This window comes from Macrobrachium nipponense, chromosome 22, assembly GCF_015104395.2.
Source record: "Macrobrachium nipponense isolate FS-2020 chromosome 22, ASM1510439v2, whole genome shotgun sequence".
Classification (NCBI taxonomy): domain Eukaryota; kingdom Metazoa; phylum Arthropoda; class Malacostraca; order Decapoda; family Palaemonidae; genus Macrobrachium; species Macrobrachium nipponense.
In genome coordinates this window covers 42,437,134-42,463,554 of record NC_087213.1, presented here as the reverse complement: position 1 = coordinate 42,463,554, position 26,421 = coordinate 42,437,134, and the positions used below count along the sequence as shown (strand labels likewise).

Sequence of the window (26,421 nt, the reverse complement as noted above, 5' to 3'; positions counted from 1 at the left end):
TAGGTCAGGTGATCTACCGGCCTGCCCTGGGTGGCAGGACTAGGAACCATTCCCGTTTTCTATCATATTTTCTCTGTCGCCGGTGGTATCACATCGTTGTTACTACCTCCTGACCTGGAATTTGCTTTTCAAGGCAATTGATCATCTTTATTGGACTTTTTGGTGACGTACCTGGATCATTGTTTTGGCATTCGCTACCGTGGACTGGATTTGGACTTGCTTTTGATTTTTCTTCAAGAATGTCTGATTCAAGTGGTTGTGTGAGAGTGTGTGTGAATGTAGGCTGCAAGGTGAGGATACCGAAGGCTTTGGTTGATCCTCACACTGTATGCCGTAAATGTAGAGGTTTTGACTGTTCTTTGACTAACACCTGTCATGAGTGTGAGAGGTTGAGTGTTGAGGAATGGAAGACTCTAACTTCTTATTTGAAGAAGTTAGAGAGGGATAGAGTGAGAAGGGCTGCATCTAAGGGTGCGGGTAGTTCAAGGCCTATTGAGCCTTTTAATGATTCTAAACTCTTCTTTAAACCATGCATATGATTCTAATTCTGTATCAGGGCCCTCACAAGCTTTGCATTCAGATTCTGCCTCAGAAATCGCTGATCTGAAAGCTACACTTCAGAGGATGAAATCCAAAATGGCTGCCATGAAAGGTAAGGATTGTGAAAGTGACGCATTTAGTGAAGTGAGTGCCCCCAGTGTTGTGGAGGGGGCGTCTGACCGTCTCTGCGACGCTCCCAGGCCTAGACCTCTTTCAAGCTCCCAAGCCCAGAGGAGAAGAAAAGTCGAAAGCCTTACGGAGGTTGTGGAGAATTCCCCCCGGTCAGGCGTCCCTTCAGCAGGCTCTGTAGCTCGACAGTGCTGAGGACCGCTATAGGAAAAGCGTCCTCCGAGAGTGCTTCTCTTCGTCCGCTTCTCCCTCACCTAAACGAGGGTGGAAGGATTCGGACCTTTCCAGGCCCCTGAAAAGGCACTGGAAAGAACCTGTATTTGATTCGAGCCCCGAACGCTTTTCTGAAGAAGCGCCTTCCTCGATCAAGAAGGCTAAGAGGGTTTTGACGTCTCCTTGCTATGACAAAACTCCTTCGAGGTCTCCCTCTCCCGTTGAAGAGGACGCCGGAGAGGCTTCCAAGAGGATCCTCTTAGCTGTCCAAGAACAGTTATCCGCCTTGGTAGGAGTTCTATCAAAGGATCCTCCTCGTAGGAAGGACGTGAGGCTTCCTGTCAAGAAGTCTCGTCTTCCTTCTCCCGCCAGGAGTGAGGCTCCTGTGGGACGTGAGGCGTCTTCTAGGCGTGAAATGTCTTCCGATAGCGAGACGTACGCCAAACATGAAGCGCCAGACAAGCGCGAGGCGCCAGCCAAGCGCGAGTATTCATCCAGACGAGAAGCGTCTTCTAGGATTGAAGCGCCAGACAAGCGCGAGCAGCCTAACAGGCACGAGGATTTAGCCAGACGGGAGACGTCTGCCAAGCGAGAAGTGTCAACCAAGCGCGAGGCGCCAGCCAGGCGTGAGGATTCAGCCAGGCGCGAGGCGCCAGACAAGCGTCATCCAAGCAGGGATGGAGTGCCACAGAGGCGCGAGGCGCCAGCCAGGCGCGAGGAGTCAGTCAGGCGCGAGGCGCCAGCCAAGCGCGAGGAGCAACCAGGCGCGAGACGTCTGCTTTGATTCATAGGGGCTCCGTACACGCTCTTAGCCCCTCTCCAATTAGGAGTTTGTCTCCCGCAGAGAGAGAGATTGGGGAGGAATACCCAGACTTGAAGTTGGATTCTCCTTCTGATCCTTTCATGGAAGAGGACTCAGAAGACGAGACTCACGGCAGAGAAGGGCTGTCTAACTGCAAGGTTTTGACAGCTCTTCTTCTTCAGGAATACGGAGATTCCTTGACCCCTGCCGCTCCTCCTTCTCCACACTCCCTTTTTTCGTGCACCAAGACGCCAAAGTCTTCGTCTTTTCTGAAGATGAGGCTGACGATATCAATGAAGAGAGCTCTTCAGTCTCTGGATAGCTGGATGCTAACCAAGAAGGAGTTGGTTAGAACTGTTTTCTGCATGCCTCCCGCTAGACTTACGGGCAAGAGAGGTATTTGGTACCAGACTGGGGAGAATATGGGTCTCTCTCTCCCAGCTTCGGCTGAAGCTGACTTTTCCAGTCTGGTAGACGCATCCAGGAGACATAGCCTACATACTGCACGAGTGACTTGGAGTCTTTCGGAGCTGGATCATCTCCTCAAGGGACTCTTTCATGTTTTGGAAGTGTTCAACTTCCTGGATTGGTCCCTTGGGGTGATGGCCAAGAAGGCCCATGCCTCGGAAGGCCTCGACCCTGACGTACTCCTCTCGATCTTGTCGTGTATAGACAAGGCGGTACAGGACGGCTCAGGGGAAGTCTCTTCCTTATTTGGAGCCGGACTCTTGAAGAAGAGGTCTGTTTTTAGCGCTTTTCTAACAAAAGCAGTATCTCATTCTCAAAGGGCAGCATTGTTATTCGCTCCCAGGTCTGACTTTCTGTTCCCTGCGCAGTTGGTGAGGGACATTTCCCGTTTGCTGAAGGGATACCTCATACCCTTCCTGGACAATCCTCCCCTGACTTCAACTCCGCGGGAATTGTCCGCCAATTACAAGGACCCTGTGCTGAAAGATACTCTTCAACGAATGGTGGATCAGATGTGGGACAAGAGAGCGATAGAACTAGTGCTGGATCAAAACTCCCCTGGGTTTTACAATCGCCTTTTCTTGGTTGCGAAAGCCTCTGGGGGCTGGAGACCAGTTCTAGACGTCAGCGCTCTAAACAAATTTGTTCAGAAACAGAAGTTTCTCCATGAGACTTCTGCGTCAGTCCTTGACGGCTCTTCTTCCGCCAAGGGGATTGGATGGTTTCTCTGGATCTCCAAGATGCCTATTTTCACGTCCCGATTCATCCTTCGTCGAAGAAGTACCTCCGTTTCATGACGGGGGGAAGGATCTTCCAATTCAGGGCCTTGTGTTTTGGCCTTTCCACTGCTCCTCAGGTCTTCACAAGCCTGATGAAAAATGTGGCGAGATGGCTTCACCTGAAAGGTATCAGTATCTCTCTGTACCTAGACGATTGGCTCATCAGAGCAAAATCAGAGAGACAGTGTTTGGAGGACCTTGCTTTGACCCTAAACCTGATCAAGACCTTAGGATTACTCGTGAACCTCGAGAAGTCCCGACTGATCCCCAGCCAGAACTTGGTCTATCTGGGGATTCAGATGGATTCTCGGGGTTTTCGAGTATTTCCTTCTCAAGAGAGAGACTAACGAGAGGCTTAAAGAAAGTCTCTCTCTTCTTAGGGAAAAAACGTACTTCGGCGAGGGAATGGTTGAGCCTTTTAGGGACCCTTTCCTCGCTCGAACAGTTCTTTCCTCTAGGAAGACTTCATCTCCGTCCTCTTCAGTTATTCCTCAGAAGATCGTGGAACATGAAGACAGGACTTCTCTCGGACAGTTATCCCATTCCAGTAATGATGAGACGTCTCTTGGATTGGTGGTTGCCCCCACTGAAGGAGAACAAGGGTACTTCCCTAGAGACTCAGAGCCCGAGCCTTGTACGTATTGTTTTCCGACGCGTCGGAAAAAGGTTGGGGAGCAACCTTGGGAAAGAGAGAGGTGTCAGGCACCTGGAATGCAATTCAGGTGTCCTGGCACATAAATTGCAAAGAACTGTTTGCTGTACACCTGGCCCTAAAGAGCTTCGAGCCTTTAGTGACGAACAAGGTAGTACAAGTGAATGCGGACAACACAACCGCCCTTGCCTACATTCGAAAGCAAGGAGGGACACACTCGTATGCCCTGTACGAACTCGCAAGAGACCTTCTTTTGTGGATATCCCAGAGGAACATCTCCCTCTTGACGAGGTTTGTTCAAGGAGTAAGGAACGTGAGGGCAGACAGGCTGAGCAGGAGGAACCAGGTCCTTCACACCGAATGGACCCTCCACTCAGAAGTTTGTCGGAGTCTCTGGTCTCTTTGGGGGACTCCTCATGTGGACCTCTTTGCCACGTTCCTCTCAAAAAGACTGGAAGTCTTTTGCTCAGTAGTAGAAGACCCCAGAGCTCTAACAGTAGACGCCTTCCTTCTAGATTGGTCTCATGTAGACGTATACGCATTTCCCCCATTCAAGATTCTGGGACAAGTGCTCAGGAAGTTTGTGACCTCGAAGGGGACGAAAATGACCCTGATAGCCCCCTTTTGGCCAGCTCAAGAGTGGTTCACGGAGGTACTGGAGTGGATGATAGACTTCCCCAGATCCCTCCCACAAAGGATGGATCTTCTCAGACAACCACACTTCGAGAGGTTTCATCAAAACCTCCCCGCTCTCGCTCTGACTGCCTTTCGACTATCGAAAGACTTGTCAGAGTGAGAGGCTTTTCTCGCAAAGCTGCAAGCGCGATCGCTAGAGCCCGGAGAACTTCCACTATGCGAGTTTACCAGTCTAAGTGGGAAGTATTTAGAAGGTGGTGCAAGTCGAAGAAGTTGTCCTCCTCCAGTACCTCTGTAACAGAAATCGCCGATTTTCTGTTATTCCTGAGAGAGGAATCTCGTCTCTCCGTAGACACTATAAAGGGCTACAGGAGTATGCTTTCGGCCGTCTTTAGAAATAGAGGCCTAGATCTGGCAAATAATAGAGATCTACACGATCTGGTTAGATCCTTTGAGACCATGAAGTCTAAGAATACATCTCCCCCAAACTGGAACTTCGACGTGGTCCTGAAGTTCTTGTCCTCGGGAAGATTCGAACCTCTGCATATGGCCTCGTTTCGTGACCTAACGAGAAAATGTTTGTTTCTTTTGTCACTGGCGACAGCTAAGAGAGTTAGTGAGCTGCACGCCTAGACTCAGCCATCTGTTCATTCAAAGCTTTATTTGTGGCGAAGAATGAAAATCCTTCGAATCCCTGGCCGAGAAACTTTGAAGTTAAAGGCTTATTGGGTCTCGCCGGCAGGGAAGCTGAGAGGTCTCTTTGCCCAGTAAGAGCTCTAAAGTTCTACATGCAGAGGAAGAAACAGTTGGGAGGTTCTAGACAAGGTCTCTGGTGCTCGGTGAAGGACCCTTCAAGACCTATGTCCAAAAATGCGTTAGCCTTTTTTGTTAGGAACGTCATTACCGACGCTCATAAGGTCTGCATGGACGATTCTTTGAAACTCCTGAGAGTAAGAGCTCATGAGGTGAGAGCAGTAGCTACGTCTCTCTCTTTTCAAAGAAATATGTCACTAAAGAATATCTTGGAAGCGACATATTGGAGGTGTAATTCAGTGTTTGCTTCTCACTATTTAAAGGACGTTCGTGTAACCTACGAGAAATGTTTTTCTCTAGGTCCTTTCGTGTCTGCGGGCACAATCCTGGGTACAGGAGCTAACACCAATCCTTAATATGATGCATAAGTCTACTAGATATGTTCTAGACTTTCTGCTGAACAAGTGCAGATGTCGCACTGGCGGCCAGTCACTTTCGTTCAGTAAGGAACTCTTGTGATATCTTTTTAGATGAGTATCATTTATTTTTTTTTTTGAAAATTATGTGTGCGTGTGTAATTTGGTTTTGAGTTATGGTTGTTGTGAAGAGTTTGGGGATAACTCGGAACAGTTATTAATACTAACATGGTGGTTAGGATCAGGTGGTCGGGATTGGTTGTGTGCTCCTTCATAAGGTGTATTGTCATATAAGTGGATCAGCACCCATTGACAAAGTCCTTTCAGGCTCTGCCGAGTAAGTGGATAAGACCCCTTCGGCAGACCCACAAGAACTCTTGGCCATAGATCACATATCTCGCTAAAGTTTCTTGAGGTGATGCAGACTCCTGGGCGACAGCCACAAAGTCTACCACCTATCAGGTAGGAACCAAGGTTTTTTGTACCTACAACATATGTTGTTTACCTGTCTATTCCATAAGTAGCTGTCTCTTACCCTCCACCGAAGGGTGCCAATCAGCTATGTATATATCTGACAGGTAAGTTGATTGTATGAAAATGATATTGTGATGATACAATAAAGTTTCATACATACTTACCTGGCAGATATATACAATTAGGGCCCACCCAGCCTCCCCGCAAGGAGACAGGTGGAAGAGAGAAAATATGATAGAAAACGGGAATGGTTCCTAGTCCTGCCACCCAGGGCAGGCCGGTAGATCACCTGACCTACCTGTAGCAAGTGGTGCGAAATTTGAATTTCTGTCGGGGACGACAGAGTCTTAGCTATGTATATATCTGCCAGGTAAGTATGTATGAAACTTTATTGTATCATAACAATATCATAGTTAATGGTTACTTAATAATTATTTGAAATGAGTACATGCAATACATTTAATAAAAAAATTGTGAATTAGATATCATAAAATATAAAATAAATCAGACTGCCAACATATACTACGTATTTTTTAGAGTTCTTCTTCTGTTTTATTATTACGTTACGTATACGTATGTTTCATTATAGCTGGCAGTAACTCGGTATCTCCATTAGGTGAAGATAGAATAAAGAATAGAAATGAATGTTTGTTCATGAAACTTACCTGTCAGATATATATATAGCTGTATTCTCCGTCCGACAGAATTTCAAAACTCCCGGCACACGCAGTGGGCGGCCAGGTGGTTAGTACCCATTCCCGCCGCTGGGAGGCGGATATCAGGAACCATTCCCATTTTCTATTCAGATTTTTCTCTGTCGCCGGTCGGTAAACAACTGTTTACAGACCTCCGCCTAGGATTTTGAAACTTCTTGTGCTAACTTGAGTATTCTGATTGACTTTTGGTTTTGATTTGGCTTGTTGGCTTGGCATACGTGATAGTGGATTTGATTTGGATTTTGGCTTTGACTTTTCTTTGATTACGATGTCTGGATCTAGCTCTGCTAGCTTCAGGGTGTGTGAGGTGCAGGAATGTAAGGTGAGGTTACCGAAAGCTTCGGTAGACCCTCATTCGGTGTGCTCGAAATGTCGAAGTCATGTATGTATGTTGAATGATAGATGCATCGAGTGTGAGCAATTGACTGAAATTGAGTGGAAGGCATATGATTCTTACGAGAGAAAGCTTGAGCGTGATAGAATCAGGAGGTCTTCCTCTAGAAGTGCTTCTGTGAATAGAAGTCAGGGTAGAATTGTATCTCCATTAAATCCTTCTGTAGATGTAATTCAACCTAATCCTGTTGTATTGCCACCGAACAATCAGGAAGTGTCTACAGAAGGAAATGTATTATCTACGATTATGGAGTCGATTCGCGCCTTGGAATCGAAAGTGATTGCTCTACAATCAAATGTGTCTAAGTGCAATGATAGTGTTAGTGCATCTAGTGTTGTGGAGGGGGCATCAGATCGGTCCCATAATGCCTTTAGGCCTAGGCCCCTGCCGGACTCCCAGGCCTTAGGGAGAGGGCAAGCGGAAAGCCGAAGGAGGGTTACGGGATCTAATAACCGGTCTGACGTCCCTTCGGCAGAATCTGAGGACGAATCTCAGGCTGCCAGGGTTCGTGCACAGGCACGGATCCTTAAAGAGTGCTTCTCATCCTCCGAGGCTTCCTCTCCTCGCCGAGGTTGGGACTCTCGGAGGACCTCTCATGGGGAGAGCGGCAGGGGCGCAAGGTGCCGCACAGGCGGCCGTCGTCCTTGTCGCCCTCTTAAGAGAGGTTTCAGAGAAGAGGACGCTTCACGTCCTTCTGATCAGTGCTTGGATTCTTTCACCTGAATATTTTGAAGCTTTTCCACCGCAAAAAGGAAAAGGAATCAAGACTTCCATCAGGGGAGGTACTCGTTCGAGCGTCCAAGTCGCTCTAAGTTTGTTCCTGAGTTGAAGGAAAGGGCATCCCCTCGCCCATCTTCCTCTCACAGGATGAGTCCTTCTCCTGATCGAGAATTTTCTCCATCAAGGGAAATGCTTTTAGAAATGCAAAAGCAGTTAGCTTCCTATTTTGAGAAGAAAGAGGCAGAACCTAGTCATCGGAGGAAGGATCGGTGGCTGCCTGTTAAGAGGACTAGGCAGTCCCCGGCTCCTTCTCCGCGTTTTTCGGCCTTTGAGTCTCCTCCTAGTAGCCGACTCATTCGAGAACGTGAGTACGTTCCTCATGAAAGGGCGTCTAGGAGAGACAAATTTGACAGAGACGTGAGTTGCCGCGCAGGCGGCCGGCGTCTTTGTCAAAAGGCCGAAAACGCTCAAGGATCCATGACGGAGGTTCACGGTTTGGTTGTGCGTTCCGCTTTGCATGATGATAATCAACTTCAGGACGTTCGGGAAGACGCTTCTTATGACCGCTCGGCGTCTTAAGCAGCGAACGCGCATTGCCAGTACGCTCGAGCAGACGCTTTCTCAGGACGCGCGGCAGTCCCCCCCCCTTATACATCGGGACGCTCGCCAGGACGCTCCGAGCTGACGCTTTTCAGGACGCGCGCGTCTTACATCTGTTATACATCATGACGCTCGGCAGGACGCTTCTCAGGAACGCGCGGCGTCTTACACATCGGGACGCTCGCCGGGTAGACGCTCGGCAGGGACGCCTGGAAGAATGTTTGAGTCGCCCCGAAGCGTCAAGATATTTCACAGGATATTAAAGTGTCGAGATAACAAGGCGGAAACAACGATTGGTTACTTCGAAACTCTTCTTCATCTAGAGGCACCCTCTTGCGAACAGGACCTCAAGGATTATTATCATCGCGATCTTTGAAGGACACTGATAATCGAGAGAGAGATTCTTCTAGTGATTTGTGCCCTACGGATGATGACGAGCCAACAGCGTCAGCGGCTTCAGACTATAAGACTTTAACGAATCTACTTAAGAACTTGTTCCCAGATAATTTTCAAGCGCCCGTTCCTCCCCCTTCACAATTAGCCTCATCGAAGGCCAGGAAGGCTCCTGGCTTCACTAAAATGGCCACTTCGCTCTCTGCGAAGAGAGCGTTTAAGAGAATTCAGCATTGGATGGATTCAAGGAAGGCTAAAGGGAAGACTTCTTTTGCTCTTCCCCCATCTAGACTGAGCGGGAGAGCGGGGATCTGGTACGAAACGGGAGAAGAGGTAGGATTTTGAAAGCGCCGTCTTCTTCTCAAGGCGATTTCGCGAATTTAGTGGACGCTCTGAGGAGGTCTTATTTGTCATCAGCGAAGGTTTCCTGGACGATGTCAGAAACAGATCATCATCTCAAGGGGATATTTAAGACGCTGGAAGTGTTTAACTTCTTGGATTGGTGCTTGGGGGCCTTGGATTTACAATCTAGGAGTCAAGACTCTATTTCTTTGGAAGAGCTTTCAAGTGTGCTGGCTTGCATGGATAGAGCAGTAAGGGATGGCTCTGATGAATTAGCATCTCATTTTGCTACCGGACTACTAAAAAAGAGAGCTCTCTATTGCAGTTTTGCGGCGAAAGCGGTTTCTCCGCGCAGAAGGCAGAATTATTGTTCGCCCCCCTTCTCTACACATCTATTTCCGCAGTCCATGATTAAGGATCTGTCGGGTTAAGTTTGCAGAGAAAGCAACGAGGGACCTCTTGACTCAGTCTTCAGAACGCCCTAACTCCCTCCCCAGGCTTCTACTTCAACCGCTCAGCCCCCAAGAAGAAAATTTAAGCCCTTTCGTGGAGCACCTTCCTCTAGAGGTTTTTCGAGAGGAAGGGGGTCCTTTAGAGGCAAGATCTCTTCAATTAAGAGAGGAAAAAATTGACATTTCTGCCCTTCAGGCACCTGTAGGTGCGAGACTCACCTTGTTTGCTCAGGCGTGGAGGATGATAGGGTCAGACACCTGGTCCCTAGATGTGATCGAGAGAGGATACAAGATCCCTTTCCTCTCTGCGCCTCCTTTGAGCACGAAGCCGATAGACCTGTTGCCCGCATACCAGTCAGAGAAGCAACAGATTTTCCTCGACCTTCTAGACCAAATGTTAGAAAAGAAAGCCGTAGAAGAAGTCCTGATGCTGGATTCCCCAGGCTTCTACAACAGGTTATTCCTGGTTCCGAAGCAGTCTGGGGGATGGAGACCTGTCCTAGACGTCAGCAGACTGAACCTTTTTGTGAGGAAGGAAAAATTCAGGATGGAAACATCTCAGTCTGTGTTAGGGGCCTTGAGACCAGGGGATTGGATGGTGTCATTGGACCTCCGAGACGCTTATTTCCACGTCCCGATCCATCCTCAATCAACGGGAAATTCCTGAGGTTCGTCTTTAAAGGGCAGGTCTTCCAGTTCAGGGCTCTTTGCTTTGGTCTGAGTACGGCACCGATGGTTTTTACTTTCCTCATGCGGAATGTAACGAAATGGCTTCACCTATCGAAGATAAGAGTCTCGCTTTACCTGGACGACTGGCTAATCAGGTCGTCTTCGGAGTCAAGGTGCCTGGAGGACCTTCAGACGACATTGCAGCTGATGAAGGCCCTGAGCCTAATAGTCAATTACGAGAAGTCCCATCTGATCCCCACGCAGTCCATCGTGTATCTGGGGATTCAGATGGATTCAGCGGCTTTTCAAGCTTTTCCATCAAAGGAACGTCAGCAGAAATGCTTAGAGAAAGTGTCAGCCTTCTTAGGGAAAGAAACATGCTCGGCGAAGGAATGGATGAGTCTGCTGGGAACCATTTCTTTGCTGGAGAAGTTTGTTTCCCTGGGGAGGTTGCACTCAGGCCACTCCAGTTTTTTCTGGCAGAAAACTGGAAGGACAAACAGAATCTAGACTTGACTTTGGTAATCTCACAAGCGGTCAAGGATCAACTGAAGTGGTGGCAAGATCCAATCAAATTTTCGGAAGGACTGTCCTTCAACCTTTTGAGCCCCGACCTAGTGTTGTTCTCAGACGCCTCCATGGTGGGCTGGGGAGCAACACTAGGCAAGGAGGAAGTGTCAGGCCTCTGGAGAGGGGAACAGAGGTCCTGGCACATAAACTTAAAAGAGTTGGAGGCCATTCGGTTGGCTCTTCAATTCTTCGAAGAACGATTGGTGGGCAGAGTTGTCCAGATCAACTCGGACAACACTACGGCTCTCGCTTACATCAAAAAGCAGGGGGGGACACACTCTCGATCACTGTTCATGGTAGCGAGAGACATCCTTCTATGGGCGAAAGTTCGAAGCATAGTGATCCTAACAAGGTTCATTTCAGGAACACAAAATGTCCGAGCGGATCTTTTAAGCCGTCAACATCAGATGCTTCCCACAGAATGGACCCTCCATCTAGAGGTTTGCCAAGAACTATGGAAGTTGTGGGGACGACCGCTAGTCGACCTCTTCGCAACCTCGAAAACGAAGAGGCTTCCGATTTATTGCTCTCCAGTTCTCGACCCGGAAGCAATAGCGATAGATGCCATCCTATGGGACTGGACGGGGATGGACGTTTACGCCTTTCCCCCGTTCAAACTCTTAGGAGAGGTAATAAGGAAGTTTGCGGCGTCGCCAGGAGCGAGAATGACTCTGATCGCCCCCTTTTGGCCCTCAAGCGATTGGTTCACGGAGGTCATGTCTCTTCTGGTAGACTTCCCAAGAACCCTGCCAGAGAGAGTAGATCTTCTCAAACAGCCCCACTTCGAGAGGTACCACGGAAACCTCTCCGCTCTGAGTCTGACTGCGTCAGAACTATCAAGAAGTTGGCCAGAGCGAGAGGTTTTTCAAGACCAGTGGCAGAGGCTATTGTCAATGCAAGAAGAGCTTCCTCTCGAGCGGTTTATCAATCGAAGTGGGCTGTCTTCAGGAGGTGGTGTAGGAAGAAAGGTATTTCCTCCTCCACGACCTCTGTGAACCAAATCGCTGAGTTTCTCCTGCATTTGAGAAATGTGGACAGACTTGCAGTGCCCACAATAAAAGGATACAAGAGTATGCTGTCAGCTGTCTTCCGTCACAGAGGGTTAGACCTGACAAATGATAAAGACCTTCACGATCTTTTGAGATCGTTTGAAACAACTAAAGTACCGCAACGAAAGGTCCCATCATGGAACCTTGACGTAGTTCTAAGGTTCTTGATGTCGGCTCCCTTTGAACCTCTGCATGCTGCCTCGTTGAAAGACACTGTAAGAAGGGCGATTTTCCTAACTGCTCTTGCCACGGCAAAAAGGGTTAGTGAAATTCAAGCACTGAGTAAATATGTGGGTTTCAGAGGACACAGTGCAGTGTGCTCCCTGAATCCTAATTTCTTAGCTAAGAATGAAAACCCATCTAACCCCTGGCCAAAAACCTTTGGAAATGCAAGGGGTTAGCAGAGTTTCAAATCAGACAACAAGAGCCAGAGAGAGTCCTGTGCCCTGTCAGGGCTGTCAAATTTTATTTGCAAAAGACCAAAGACTGTTGGGGTCCTTCTGAAAATCTATGGTGCTCTGTTAAGAGACCCGACTTTCCTATGTCGAAGAATGCACTGGCATTCTTTTTACGAAGCACCATCAGGGAGGCCCATGCGTCCTGCCCGGATGGTGATCTGAAACTTTTGAAAATAAAAGCCCATGAAGTGAGAGCTGTCGCAACCTCAATGGCATTTCAAAAGAATATGGCACTCAGCGATATCATTAGTGCTACTTTTTGGCGAAGCAACTCTGTGTTCGCTTAACATTACCTGCGGGATGTGAAGACGGCATATGAGAACTGCGAGTCGCTAGGACCATACATATCCGCAGAAATGTTGTTGGGGGCAGGAAGCAGCACGAATCCTATCCTATAGAACAGGGATAAGTGTGCTTTTAATTTTTGGTGTTGGATTATGGTTGAAGGGTTGGTCGCTTGAGGCGCTTTCCCTTTCTTTAGCCTAGAAGTTATGGGACTAACTTCGATAGGTTAGGTCAGGTGGTGGTTTTTAGCTTCGTTGCCCTCACAGTATGGTCATTATGGTCTAGTCACATTGTGGTCACGCTCCCGTTGACAGATCATCTAGAGTCTAGACCTCACCAGCTATATAGGTCACTACCTTGCTGGAGACTCTAGTAAAGCAGAAGCAGACTTGGGTGACAGTAATCACGAAGTCAGCTATGCTAACAGGTAAGGAACCAAGATGTCAATCATCTGCATGTAATTTGTTTCCTAAAATCCTTCTATTCTGTCCCTTCCCACCTCCAATGGTGGGATTCAGCTATATATATATCTGACAGGTAAGTTTCATGAACAAAATGTTATTGTCATGATACAATAAAGTTTGTTCATACTTACCTGGCAGATATATATAATTAAGTACCCACCCACCTCCCCTCAGGGGACAGTGGTATGAAAAATCTGAATAGAAAATGGGAATGGTTCCTGATATCCGCCTCCCAGCGGCGGGAATGGGTACCACTGTATATATACAGTGGTACCTCGAGATACGAAAATTTAATCCTCCGTTTTCCCGAGAACGGCCTTCGTATTATGAGTTTTTTCGTATCTTGGAACACATTTTACATGTAAAATGGCTAATCCGTTCCAAGCCCTCCAAAAACAACCCAGTAAATTATATTTCCAGGCCTAAAACACATGTTCTAAGGGTTACGCACGGAAGAAATATGTCTCAAAAAAGGCAAAATACTGTACATACTTGAGTTATATTCAACTGCATGTAATGTTCAACCCCATTTTTACTGCATATATTAGGACTTAAGCATATGTCCCCTAGCAATAAGCCTAGCCTATGTTAGCGGTTGCTACTGTAGCCTAGTCTATGATTCTGACATCTAAACCTAAGAGCTAAAAGCTTAGAATATGCCAATAAAATGTATAAATAATCAGTATGTACTCATTTCAAATAATTATTAATTAATCATTAACTATAATACACAAACAAAGAAAAACCAAACCTTCCAATCGATTGTTTACATTCTTACGAGTATCGAACGAGCGCCAAGCAATCATTTTTCCTAGCACACAGTAAGCCATAAATTGTCATTAATATCTCTCTTCACTAATGAAACCACCAACAGTATAATAACCATTTATTTCTATTCTTATTCCTAATCTTTACCTAATGGAGATACCGAGTTACTGACAGCTGTAATGAAACATATGTAATACGTAACGTAATAATAAAACAGAAGAAGAATTCTAAAAAAATACCTATTTGTTGGCAGACTGATTTATTTTATATTTTCTGATATCTAATTCACAATTTTTTTATTAAATGTATTGCATGTACTCATTTCAAATAATTATTAAGTAACCATTAACTATAATAAACAAACAAACAAAAAAGCTTCCAACGGTTCTGTTTACATCCAGCCACTTACTAGTATCGAACGATCGCCAAGTAATCACTTTACACAGTAAGCCATAAATTTTCATTATCTCTCTTCAACTACTGAAACTACCTAACAGTATGATAACCATTCATTTCTATTCTTTATTCTATCTTACCTAATGTTTTTTTTTTTGTTTTTTTTATTAAATGTATTGCCATGAATAAGATTTTTCAATTTACAGCAACCTTTTACCAATAGAATACTTAAAGCACAAGGGGTAGATGCTGACCAATAGGAGAGCCAGGACCTTATGGGTGACTAGCATCAGGAACCAATGGGAGAGCAGGAGGATGGTGGCGAGTTTACTCAGTGGCGGCGCGGGAGTTTTAAAATTGTTCTCGGCGGTCCGGGCGAATCTCGGGACTTTACAGCAACATTTCGTATCTTGAAAACTTTTCGTATGTAGAGCTGTAAAATATTTTGTATTTGCTTTCGTATCTTGAGTTTTTCGTAAGTAGAGCCTTTCGTATCTCGAGGTACCACTGTATATATATATGTGTATATATATATATATATATATATATATATATATATATATTATATATATATACATACATACATACATACATACATACATTCCAAGTATAAATAGATCCTAAATATACCAGAGAAAAAGCTAGCATGGTATGCTGAAGTTACTACCCTCAGCGCGAGCACCCCCAGGGTTGTCGGTATATAGTATAGGGGCGAAGGGGAAGACCTACTACACAGGTCCTCTGCCAATTAGAAGATTCCTCTTCAAAATCCCTCCACTGTGGGAGCCGTTACAAGCGTCACCCACCTTACCTTCCTCTTGCTACTACTACTAATACCCACGCGCGTCCTTCGTTCCTGTATTAGCGATTGTGTGCGATCCATGCGTTTGTCACAGCTTCCAGGATTTTACACTTTCTTCGCGATGTCGGCTGGAGAACTTACTTCTACACCTAGGTTGAGTACTCCAATTTACGTTTTTGTAACTTATACGGTTGAGGTGTTTTCCATAGTCGCCTTCGGCCCCTCAGAAAATGTATTGTGGGCGCCGTCGGCTGGCCCACCATTTTGGGAACACCATCACAATGCGGGTGAATTTGTCACACACTAATTTCCACTAAGTTTTCATATTATATATATGGATTTTGATTTACATCTGTGAGTGGATGGGGAGGGTATTCACAACACAAGAAGGTACAAGGAACATGGTCGGAGACATTCAGCCAGTTTCATATCAACATTCTGGAAGCAACGGCAGTTTTCATGACCCTAAAAGACTGGCTTCGGCCAGAAACGTTCATATAAGACTATTCTCAGACAGTCTAGTAGTAGTCCACTGTATAAACAGAGGAGGCTCCAGGTCAAGCAAACTGAATCACGTATTAATTGCAATATTCTCATTGGCAGAGAAGAATCATTGGCACCTGTTAGCAATTCACTTGGCAGGAGTGAGAAATGTTATCGCGGACGCACTTTCTAGGACAACTCCGCTGGAATCGGAGTGGTCCGTGGACAAGAAGTCATTCCGTTGGATTTGCAATCAAATCCCGGACCTTCAAGTAGACCTTTTCGCCACGGAAGCCAACCACAAACTACCATGCTACATGGCTCCCAACCTAGACCCTCTAACTTACGCCACGGATGCGATGTCCATAGATTGGAACAATTGGCGGGAGATTTACCTATTTCCACCAGTGAATCTTTCTGGATGAAGGTTCCTGCACAAGCTGAGGTCTTTCACAGGACAAGTGGCATTAGTGGCACCCAACTGGCCAAAAGAGCAACTGGTTTCCGCTTCTTCTAGAACTGAATCTCCGGCCCAAATGGATCCCCCGTCCGGAACTGACTCAGGTGTGTACCTAACAGACTGTGTCAGCTTCCCCAAGAGTTCTGAGTGCCCTAACTTTATGGATTTCATGAAGTTTGCGGCTCAAAGGGACGTTAGTATTGATCCTTTAAACATCCTATTCATAGAATCAGATAAAAGGGATTCAACGATCAAGCAATATGATTCAGCAGTAAAGAAATTGGCCAAATTTCTAAAGGATTCAGCTGCTCATGAGATGACCACAAATCTGGCAATCTCATTCTTTAGATCTCTATTTGAGAAAGGTCTAGCCGCCAGTACCATTACTACAATCAAATCAGCCTTAAGGGAGATTTTCCAGATAAGTTTTAATATCAACCTGTCAAACGCATACTTCTCTTCGATTCCAAGAGCATGTACCCGTCTGAGGCCAACAGACTACCCTCAGACGGTCTCTTGGTTTTTGAATGATGTTCTTAAACTAGCCTCAGACACTAATAATGAGTCATGCTCATATTTAACCCTTCTTAGGAAAACCTTATTTTTAATGGCTGTAGCCTCAGGTACCAGAATATCTGAACTCTCGGCTCTCTAGAAATCCAGGCCATGTTGAATTCCTCCCGTCAGGTGAAGTTTTGCTATCCCCCGATTGGCAGTTTCTGGCTAAGAACGAGGACCCACAAAACAGGTGGACTCCGAAAATTCTTCCTCTCACACAGGACACATCATTGTGTCCTGTCAGTACCCTTAAATCCTTTCTAGCCAGGACTTCCCAAAAATCTTCAGGCCCTCTGTTTATTAGAGAGAAAGGTGGGACAATTTCTCTAAAAGGTATTAGACAGCAAATACTGTACTTTATTAAACAGGCCAATCCGGATTCAGTCCCACACGTCCATGACATCCGAGCAGTGGCTACCTCCATTAACTATTTTCAAAATATGAACTTTGAGGACCTGAAGAGATATACGGGTTGGAAATCTCCAGCTGTATTTAAACGCCTTCCTACCTGACTCGCTTGTATTCCCCACCAACCTCTCTTCCGGGCCAGGCTAGGCCTTGACCATCCCGCCACCGGAACATGTATATAGTATTGAAACCTCGGTTTCGAGACCATAATGGTTTTATGGAACTGTATGTACATACCCTTCTAGATTGCTCAGATACCATAAAAATGTAACATTGTCATATTATATTATTCTCGATTTTTTATAGTTCTAAGTCATAGTTTAAGTTCTAGTTTAAGTAATATATAAGTAATTTTTGCCTTGTTATAGAGCATTAAATTTATTTTTCAAATGAACCTAAGGTTTCCATAACCCCCTTTTATACACTGGTTTGGTATCTGTTTAGCTTGGATGGGAATTCTCTGATACTTTTTCACCGGCAGACACAGGTCGAACCCAGAAAAGGGATTTTGACGAAGGAAAAATCTATTTCTGGGGGAGGACCTGTGTCACCCGGTGAATCTGGCCCTTCTCCTTCTTCTGCTTTCCCCACCCTTAGCCAGTCCAAGCTTGGTGGTCTATTCCAGGAATGAAGGACGCGTGTGGGTATTGGTAGTAGTAGCGAGAGGAAGGTAAGGTGGGTGACGCTTGTAATGGCTCCCACCGTTGAGGGATTTTGAAGAGGAATCTTCTCATTGGCAGAGGACCTGTGAGTAGTGGCTTCCACTTCGCCACTATACTTTATACCGACGCCCCTGGGGGTGCTCGCGCTGAGGGTAGTAACTTCAGCATCCATGCTAGCTTTTTCTCTGGTATATTTAGGATCTATTTACTTGGGAAAAATGAGCCACAGGGATTTTTTCACGGCCGACATAGGTCCTCCCCCAGAAATAGATTTTTCCTTCGTCAAAATCCCTTATATATATATATATATATATATATATATATATATATATATATTATATATATATATATATATATATACATTAACATATACATATATATATATATATATATATATATATATAATATATATATATATATATATATATATATATATATATATATATAGTGGTGCTTCAGCATTCAATTATAAAGTTTCCAGAAGGAGTCCATGATACAAGATTTAAAAGGCCAAGTTTATTGCATATGATACGTTTCGCACATACATCTGTGTGCATCATCAGTCTGTGAATAAAATACAAAGACATATTATAAACAATCATTTAAAATTAAAAGAAATTCACAATTTTAAAAAATAAAGTCTAAAAAAGATTAAAAAGAGCAGTAAATAAAAAGAGAGACTACTAAAAACACCAACTCTCCATGATCAGAGGTGAAGATGGAATGAGTTACAGTTGGCAGAGGGAAGCGAAGGCAACTATGCCAGGTGCAAAGGCGACGAGTATCAGAGAATTGCCGTCCAAGCTTACCAGATACCAAACAAATATATATAAAAGGGATAATGAAACCTAAGGGTCACTTAAAGAATCAATTTAATGAGCCGTAATAAGACGGACAACTTACTTACTAATTAAATCTAGGACTTAAACTAGAGCTTGAAACTAGTAATAATAAAACAATATAATGGAATGGTATCTGAAGCAATATACAATAAAGTATGTATAGACAGGTCAGTGATACCAATATGGTCTCAACGCTATGTACAAGTTCCAGTGACGGGATGGCAAACAAACCAGCCCGGCCCGGAAGAGAGAGGGTTGGCAGGGAATACGAGCAAGGCAGGTAGGAAGGAGAGAGTATTTAAGGGAAAAAGGACTGACAAAAAGGGCTAAGTGATGGAGTTGATAAGACTCGGTCATTCGGGGAAGACTATGCTCCCTGCAGCCACTGTTGAGAATTTAAGGGCCTCTAAGTTCTTGAGATAGTGGCGTTTTAATACTGCTGGAGATTTCCAACCCATATATTTCTTCAGGTCTTCGAAATTCATATTGTGAAAATAGTTAATGGAGGTAACCACTGCTCGGATGTCATGGACGTGTGTGACTGAATCCGGGTTGGCCTGTTTAATAAAGTAGAGTATTTGTTGTCTAATACCTTTAAGAGAAATCATACCACCTTTCTCTCTAATAAAAAGGGGGCCTGAAGATTTTTCGGAAATCCTGGCCAGATAGGATTTAAGGGTAACAACAGGACACAATGATGCGTCTTGTGTTAGAGGAATAATTTTCCATGGAGCCCATCTGTTTTGTGGGTCCTCATTCTTAGCCAAGAACTTCCAATTTGGGGCCTTTCTCAATTAGAGTTCTAAAGAACGAAATTGCCAGATTTGTAGTCATATTTTGAGCATCTGAATTTTTTTTAGAAAAATAGCCAATTTCTTCACTGCTGAATCATACTGCCTGAGCGTTGATTCTCTTTTATCTGATTCTATGAATAAGATGTTTAGTGGATCAATACTAGCATCTTTTTGGACCACAAACTTCATGAAGTCCATAAAGTTAGGACACTCAGAATTCTTGAGGAAGCTGACACAGTCTGAGTTAGTACTACTTGTGTCAGTTCTGGACGGGGAATCCGTTTGGACCGGAGATTCAGTTCTAGATGAAGCGGAAACCAGTTGCTCTTTGGCCAGTTGGGTGCCACCAATGCTACGTGTCCCGTGAAAGATCTTGGCTTGTGCAGGACCTTCATCAGAATATTCACCGGTGGAAACAGGTAAATCTTCTGCCAATTGTTCCAATCTATGGACATCGCATCTGTGGCATAAGCTAGAGGGTCCAGGTTGGGTGTCACGTAACATGGCAGTTTGTGATTGGATTCCGTGGCGAATAGGTCTACTTGAAGGTCCGGGATTTTATTGCAAATCCAACAGAATGACTTCCTGTCCAGGGACCACTCCGACTCCAGCGGAGTTGTCCTGGAAAGTGAGTCTGCGATAACCTTATATGACTGTTTCTGGCTGGAGTCAGTCGCTTTAGGGACTTTCTTGTGTTGCGAATAGCCTCCCCAACCGCTCAGAGATGCATCCGTGTGGATAGTTAGAGACGGCGGAGGGAATTGCAGTGGTACTGACTTGGCCAGGTTCGGGCATTCCGTCCATGGACGGAGCCTTTTTGTTAAAATGGGTAGAATTACAGAGATCTTGTCCCTGAGATTGATGTTGGCTCTCTTCCTCCAGACTCGATTGATATCCCTCAATCTGGCTTTCAATAGGATGTCCGTCACTGACGCAAACTGTAGCAAACCTAGGATTCTCTCTTGGGTACGCCGAGAAGCCTTTTTGTTCTTGAGGAACTGTCTCGTAGCCATCGCTATCTCCCTGACCATCTTGGATGGGAGAGATAGTTTGTGCTTGTTTAGGTCCCAATGGATTCCCAGCCATTGAAAGCGGGAAGCCGGAACGAGCCGATATTTTTCCCTGTTTATCTGGAAACCTAGAAATTCCAAGAATTTTATCACTCTGGCTGTTGCTTTGCGACACGCGTCGATGCTAGCTGCCCAAGTGAGCCAGTCGTCTAGATAGGCTACTAACATTACCCCTTGGGTTCTTAGCTCTTGAACTATCGTCTCTCCTAATTTGGTGAATACCCTGGGCGCAATGTTGAGCCCGAACGGCATGACTCTGAGTGAGTAAGCCTGTTTCCCTAGTTTGAAGCCTAGGTACGGAGGGAAGTTCCTTGCTATCGGAACATGATAGTAAGCATCTGTAAGATCTATAGAGGTGGTGACGGCCCCACGGGAAAGTAAGGTCCGCACCTGCGAGACGGTCAGCATGCGAAATCGGTCGCATTGAATGTATGAGTTGAGACGGGACAAGTCCAGAATCACCTCTTCTTTTGTACGAGTCCTTCTTTGGGACACTGAACAGACGTCCTTGAAACTTTAGGTGTTTTACTTTCTTTATAGCCTTCTTTTGCAGGAGATCTTTGGTATAGTCTATAAGGTTCGCCATTGGAATCTGGTAAAAACTGATTGGTGGAGGGGGCCCTTTCTCCCATTCCCACCCTAGACCTTTTGAGACTATACTGTGGGCCCATGGACTGAAGGTCCAATGGTCCCGGAAGAGATATAATCTCCCTCCCACCTGGGGGCTCTCACTGGTTGGCTGCAGGTCTGCTACCTCTGCCTCCTTGGAAGCCTCTACCTCGCAACTCGTAGGAGGGGTTGAAGGCTGGGGAGGTTACTATGGCTGTTGAGGACGAAGGTTGCTGAGCCGGCGGAGTTTGCACCAGAACAAACTGTTACTGCTGTTGAGCCTTAGATGTCGAAGGCTTACCGACCTGAGAAACCGGAACCGCTTGAACTACCGCCTGAGGATGGGAGGTCTGGTAAGGATGGAATTTCCTTGGCCTCTTCCTGGGTCTGGATTGGTGTCTGGGGCCATCAAACTTCCTTTTGGAAGGAAGTCCTCAACGGACATGAAGACTCTGGTTGGCTTTGGCTGCCTCATGAAAGGCGTTGTTAACCTCGTCTTTCGGGAATAGATTTTCGCCCCATATTGAGGACTTTATGAGTCTATTAGGTTCGTGCCTTATATAGACACTCGCCAGGATGTACTTCCTGCATGCTCGTCTCGCCATAATGAAATCATACAGGTCCGCTTGGAAAGTCTGTAACAGAGCTTTTGTGAGGACCCAGAACAACTGTTCATCAGTGTAGGTTGATGCTACTAACTCCGCCGCAGTGACCGAGTTGATCGACCTTCCCAATCTGGTTCTTGCCTCGAATTCCGCTTTGACCAAGTGGTCCGGAATCCTAGGTAGCTTCTCAGCAAATAGGGTGGAGGTGCAATCCGGGTCAAGTTAACCTGCCGTAAACGTAGCCGGAGCGTCATTCCAGAACTCTACATCTGTTGGGAAGAGTAAGAGGGAGGTCAAGCCTCTGTCTCTTTTAGAGCTGGTAAGGGCTTATCCTCCGCCCCGCCGTTGCAATGGTTTAGTTTTCCGCCACCTTGGATGTGCAGGGCGACAGAACTCCTTCTGGGGTCACAAACATTGTAAAGCTACCTTTATGGGGTGTCAGTTTGGTGTTAACGCAGCCCCTGTCAGAAAGGGTGCGAACCCAAACAGCTTGAGCTTGGTCCCTAGGGAAGATCACTGTCTCCTTCGGGACCTTGTCTACTCTGACTAGCGCATGTTCTGCTAGTCTGACAAATCCAGGGAATGGGAACTGGAGACCCACCGGGAAGAACTCAAAATCCTCTACCAGACGGGTCCCGCATCCTTCTATCGTCAACTTCCCATCCGAGAATGGAGCATGTAATGCTAACCACCACAGGTTGTTATACTCAAATGGCGGCAGCTTTGACGTATCCGGCACTATCATGGTCAGAGCCGGGGTTCTGGATTGGAGGAATCCGGTCATCATTTCCTCCTGGGCTCTGTTGCTCTCGGTCAGGGACGTTATTGTCTGGCCTGAGGTATCTGAGCCCGAGGCAAATCGTATCGACTCAAGCCTCTCGTCAACCACTTCCCTAACCTTCGACATTAGAAGGTTAGCGAATGCCTCCTGATCAAATCCGGACTCCGTCATCTTGGATTTGGAGGGTTTGGCTCTCGACCCCTTAGGAGGGGGAGAAGCTTTAACAGGAGGCAACTTGGCAGCAGAGGTCGACGGCTTCGGAGCCGAAGACGACTTAGTCGCAGCTGACGGAGTCGGTTTCGATCCCTTTGGAAGGGATTTCGGTCTTACTGATTTAAGCTTGGGAATGACCAAAGCCGATCTTTCCCAAGCAGGGGCGGACTTAGAGAAGCCCCGGAAAGAAGAGGAAGAAGAAGGAGTGGGACTTAAGAGACTACCTGCCTCACTTACCTCCCCACTTACATCCTCCTCGGTGGCCATCGGTTCGCGGTGAAGGCTGATGGCTGCCACCTCTTCCGTCATCAGGTCGCAATCTTGTTCCTCCGGGATGGGCAGCGTTGCCAGTCAGATGGACTCAATGATGGGGTTGGCAATGTGCCGGAACAGCCGTCATAGCCGTGGCCCCCGGGTACAGAAGGGAGCACAGATCTTCCGCCAGGACGTAAGGCTGTCCCGCTGCCGCATTCTTACCAAAACCTCCCACCCAACTCCTGAGCGCCACTCTTGCCTCATGCTGGAGGGCCAAGGTAGCCTGTAAGAGAGGGAATCAAATTAACATTCCACTCGGGGAATAGTATCTGTAAGAAGTTTTCTAAGTCATTGTAACAGAAATTCCATGAAATGACACAGTAAGGATATTTACTTTCTCATCAGAGAGAATGGACACCATGTCATAGCAGACGGTGCACGCATCCGGGTGCCAAACCATGTAGTCATCAAGTTGCACGGCGCAGTTAGCGTGCAACCGGCAGACTACATGGCCGCAGGGCTTGCCCAGGGTAGCGGAGCACCCTTCCGCCTGGCAACGGACCATCTGTAAGTTGAAAATTTCCTATGGGTATTAATGCAAAACGCCGGAGTTAACTCCGGCGAGAGCATGCACCTTAACCGAGATATTGGTTCAAGACTTACTCACTAAAATGATTTCGACTCACTGAATGAATAAAAAAAAAATCTCTGGGTGTATTTGCCTGCTCCGGATTCCATCCTCCGGAAGGTAGATGTATGCCCAGTATATGGGGTCTGAGACACGCCGGACCGGAAAGGAGGAAGGACCTAATCTCTAGTCTGGATCACTGAATCAGAAGGCTACGAATTATCGTAGTCGTATACCTGAACCATCTACCGTCCCCACCGGAGTGGGGAACGACACACGAGAACGGAAACTGAGCTGTGGCAACTTAGTACAATAACTCCGGTGGCGGGTGTGAGGGTGAGTTACACTGTCGAACCTTAAAAGTCCGGAGATATCTACAGAGTTTTTTTGTAAATATATATATATATATATATGCTAATTATTTGGTAACGAGGAGTAATCCCTAAAAGCTTAGCCTACTCGAAGTCTCATCTCTCATTGTCATAAGTAATGCAACGGAAAGGAAACGGGCTGAAACGAGCGGATCAGGAGAAGGTAAATCCTATACCTGAACTTGAACGCATTGAGGGGGGAGCGTAACTCCCAGCCCGAATCCGTAGAAGGCGGAGGGACGGGCGGGGAGAAGAGAGAACTGAGCGGCGGAGCAGTATAAATGTACAATCCGGTGCGATGTCCGCTGGCTGGTGTGATACTAGACCACTGTTAAGAGCCGGCGGAGCTATCCACTCGGAGACATAAGGTGATTACATATAATACCAGTAACCCCCCACCACTCCAACCCCCATCTTCCCCACTTGAGCAAGAAAGCTCCAGCGGCCGTTCATCGATAAGATTACTGGCACCACGAGCTATAAGACAGTATCAGGCAGAGCCGAGCTGGGAGTGGGGGAGGGGGTAGGTGTGTGGAGGGGGTCGGTCATGATCGCTTGGCCCCCACCTACCTGGTCAGAGATAGCATCTACTGGAGGCTGTGTAGCCTATTACTACAGGGGTAGTAGATCGACTGGGCCCATGGCCCGTCGTGATTGGTACAGTGACTGATCGGTGATCACTCTCAAACGGGAGGTCATAGCCTACTACTAAAGGTTATGCTAAAGGAGGCTAGACCAGGACGATATACATACCAGACCACCCAATTTACAATATAATAATACAAAACAATACTAGCAATATAATAATGAGGCATCATGGAAGAGTTGCAAGAGGAACATAAGGTGTAAGGAGAATACCCAGTATGGATCTAGCCTAACCCTCCGAGATCACTAAGGATCCGGTCAGGTAGGTCAGATATAGGTCCAACAATATGACAAGAGATAGACTCTATCCTTGATATCCTCCCCGCTAGCTCCGTAGCACAGACGGGGGGAGAGGCTTAAGGGGTATAGGGGTAGGGGCACCTGGCCTACCTTCCAAAACCTAGCCTAGGCCTGGTCGGGTAAGCCTGGGGAGGAAAGCAACTCTTCCAACCTCTCAGTGATAGGAAAATCATAAACGTGCATGAAATCAAGTAGCTATCTGGTTCCCATTTAAACAATAACGCATGCATGTCTCACATCGGTAGAGAGAGAGAGAAGACTCTCTCCTCTCCGATGATAAATACAATAGGCTACTATTAGCCCAACAAAAGTACACATACGATACGTGATAAAAATACGCACAGAGGGGCACGAACACGCTCTTGAGAAGCTGGGGGGAAGCCAGAGGCTAGAATATAAATTAATCAACCTTTTTTAAAAAGCCCCAGAGGAGGTCATGAGCGTGTTAGGCCTATCTTAAAATACGAACCAAATCCGAACTCAGTCGGCTAAAATGAATAAGCACGTGATACGAAAAACGGTAATGATAACCGTGATGAAACATAAAATTAACATAAAAATAAAAATAAAAGGAATAACCAGTAATAACAACGCACGCGTCTGATGATGCACCCAAAATGGCGGATGAACTAGTGGTGCCCCAATACGTTTTCCAAGGGGCCGAAGGCTAAAAATGGAATGCATCTTAACCATACGAATTACGAAAACACAAATTGGAATACTACTCAACTTAGATGAAGAAGCAGGGAGATCAACTGAAGACATAGCTTCGACAAAATAAGGCACCAAGGGAGCAGCTGAGACGCGTGTGCACTCACAAAGGCTAATTACAGGAATGAAGATGGCGGGCAGGTGGTAATAGTAATAGCGAGTGGAGGGTAGAGGGAGTAGCCTTTGTAACGGCTCTCGCCGTCGGAGGGACTTTGAAAGGAATCCTCTAATTGGCAGAAGTCCTGTGAGAAGTGGCTTCCACTTGCCCTAGTGCTTATACTGATGCCCTTGGGGTGTTCGAGCTGAGGGTAATAACCTCAGCATACCATGCTAGCTTTTTCTCTGGTATATTTAGGATCTATTTACACTTAGAAAAGTGAGCTACAGGAACTTTTCACCTGCAGACACAGGTCGAACCCAGAAATATTGTATAAGAACAAATGAAGATTGTCAGGTTAATTGTTGTTGTTTAGCATACAATTTTCTGGTGATTTGTAACCTCCTTAGCAGAGTAGGTCAGAAATGTAACCCTTTAATATTTTGTGCTATCAAGACATTTCCCAAGATGAGGCTGCTTATCTGTTTCACTTGGGAACCATTTCACCAACTTGAATTTTTGCTGTCTGTATCACCTTCATTCATTTGATGGCTTGCTCAATATGAGGTCTTGTATATTAAGAACTAGTACTACATACATTGCTTTTCATAATTTTGTTTTACAGTTTTTGTTTATAATAGTATGTACAGTACTTTCTCTTCTATTCAGGATTATTTGATGCTACAAAAATTGAAGGTCATGCAGCGTCATGTGGTATTATTTCTTCAGATTCAGACATGACTGACATTGAAAATGATGTTTCAGCAGTAAATCATAAGGAAGACAAGGTAAGCAGATAATTTTGATCTTTTATCAGCTTAGAAATTACTTTTCTGTTTTTTTTTATTACTTTATGCAATATGAAACTTTCTGTCTCTTAAGTCCTTTTTAAACCAGTTAAAACTTTCATCAGCACAGATAAGTTACTACACATTCTTTGCAGTATCCATTTTTTTTTTTTGGCATATTTCCTTCCATAATTCACAAAA

At 45.8% G+C, this 26,421-nt stretch overlaps 1 protein-coding gene across 1 annotated transcript in view; it reads left to right on the top strand.

The window, feature by feature from the left end:
* The window catches only part of LOC135198254 (uncharacterized), a 476,435-nt gene that overhangs the window by 328,455 nt on the left and 121,559 nt on the right, over positions 1 to 26,421 (top strand). The window contains exon 9 of the mRNA XM_064225823.1: positions 26,102 to 26,220. Coding sequence (XP_064081893.1) covers positions 26,102 to 26,220 — 119 coding nt within the window. The remainder of the gene's footprint in view (positions 1 to 26,101; positions 26,221 to 26,421) is intronic.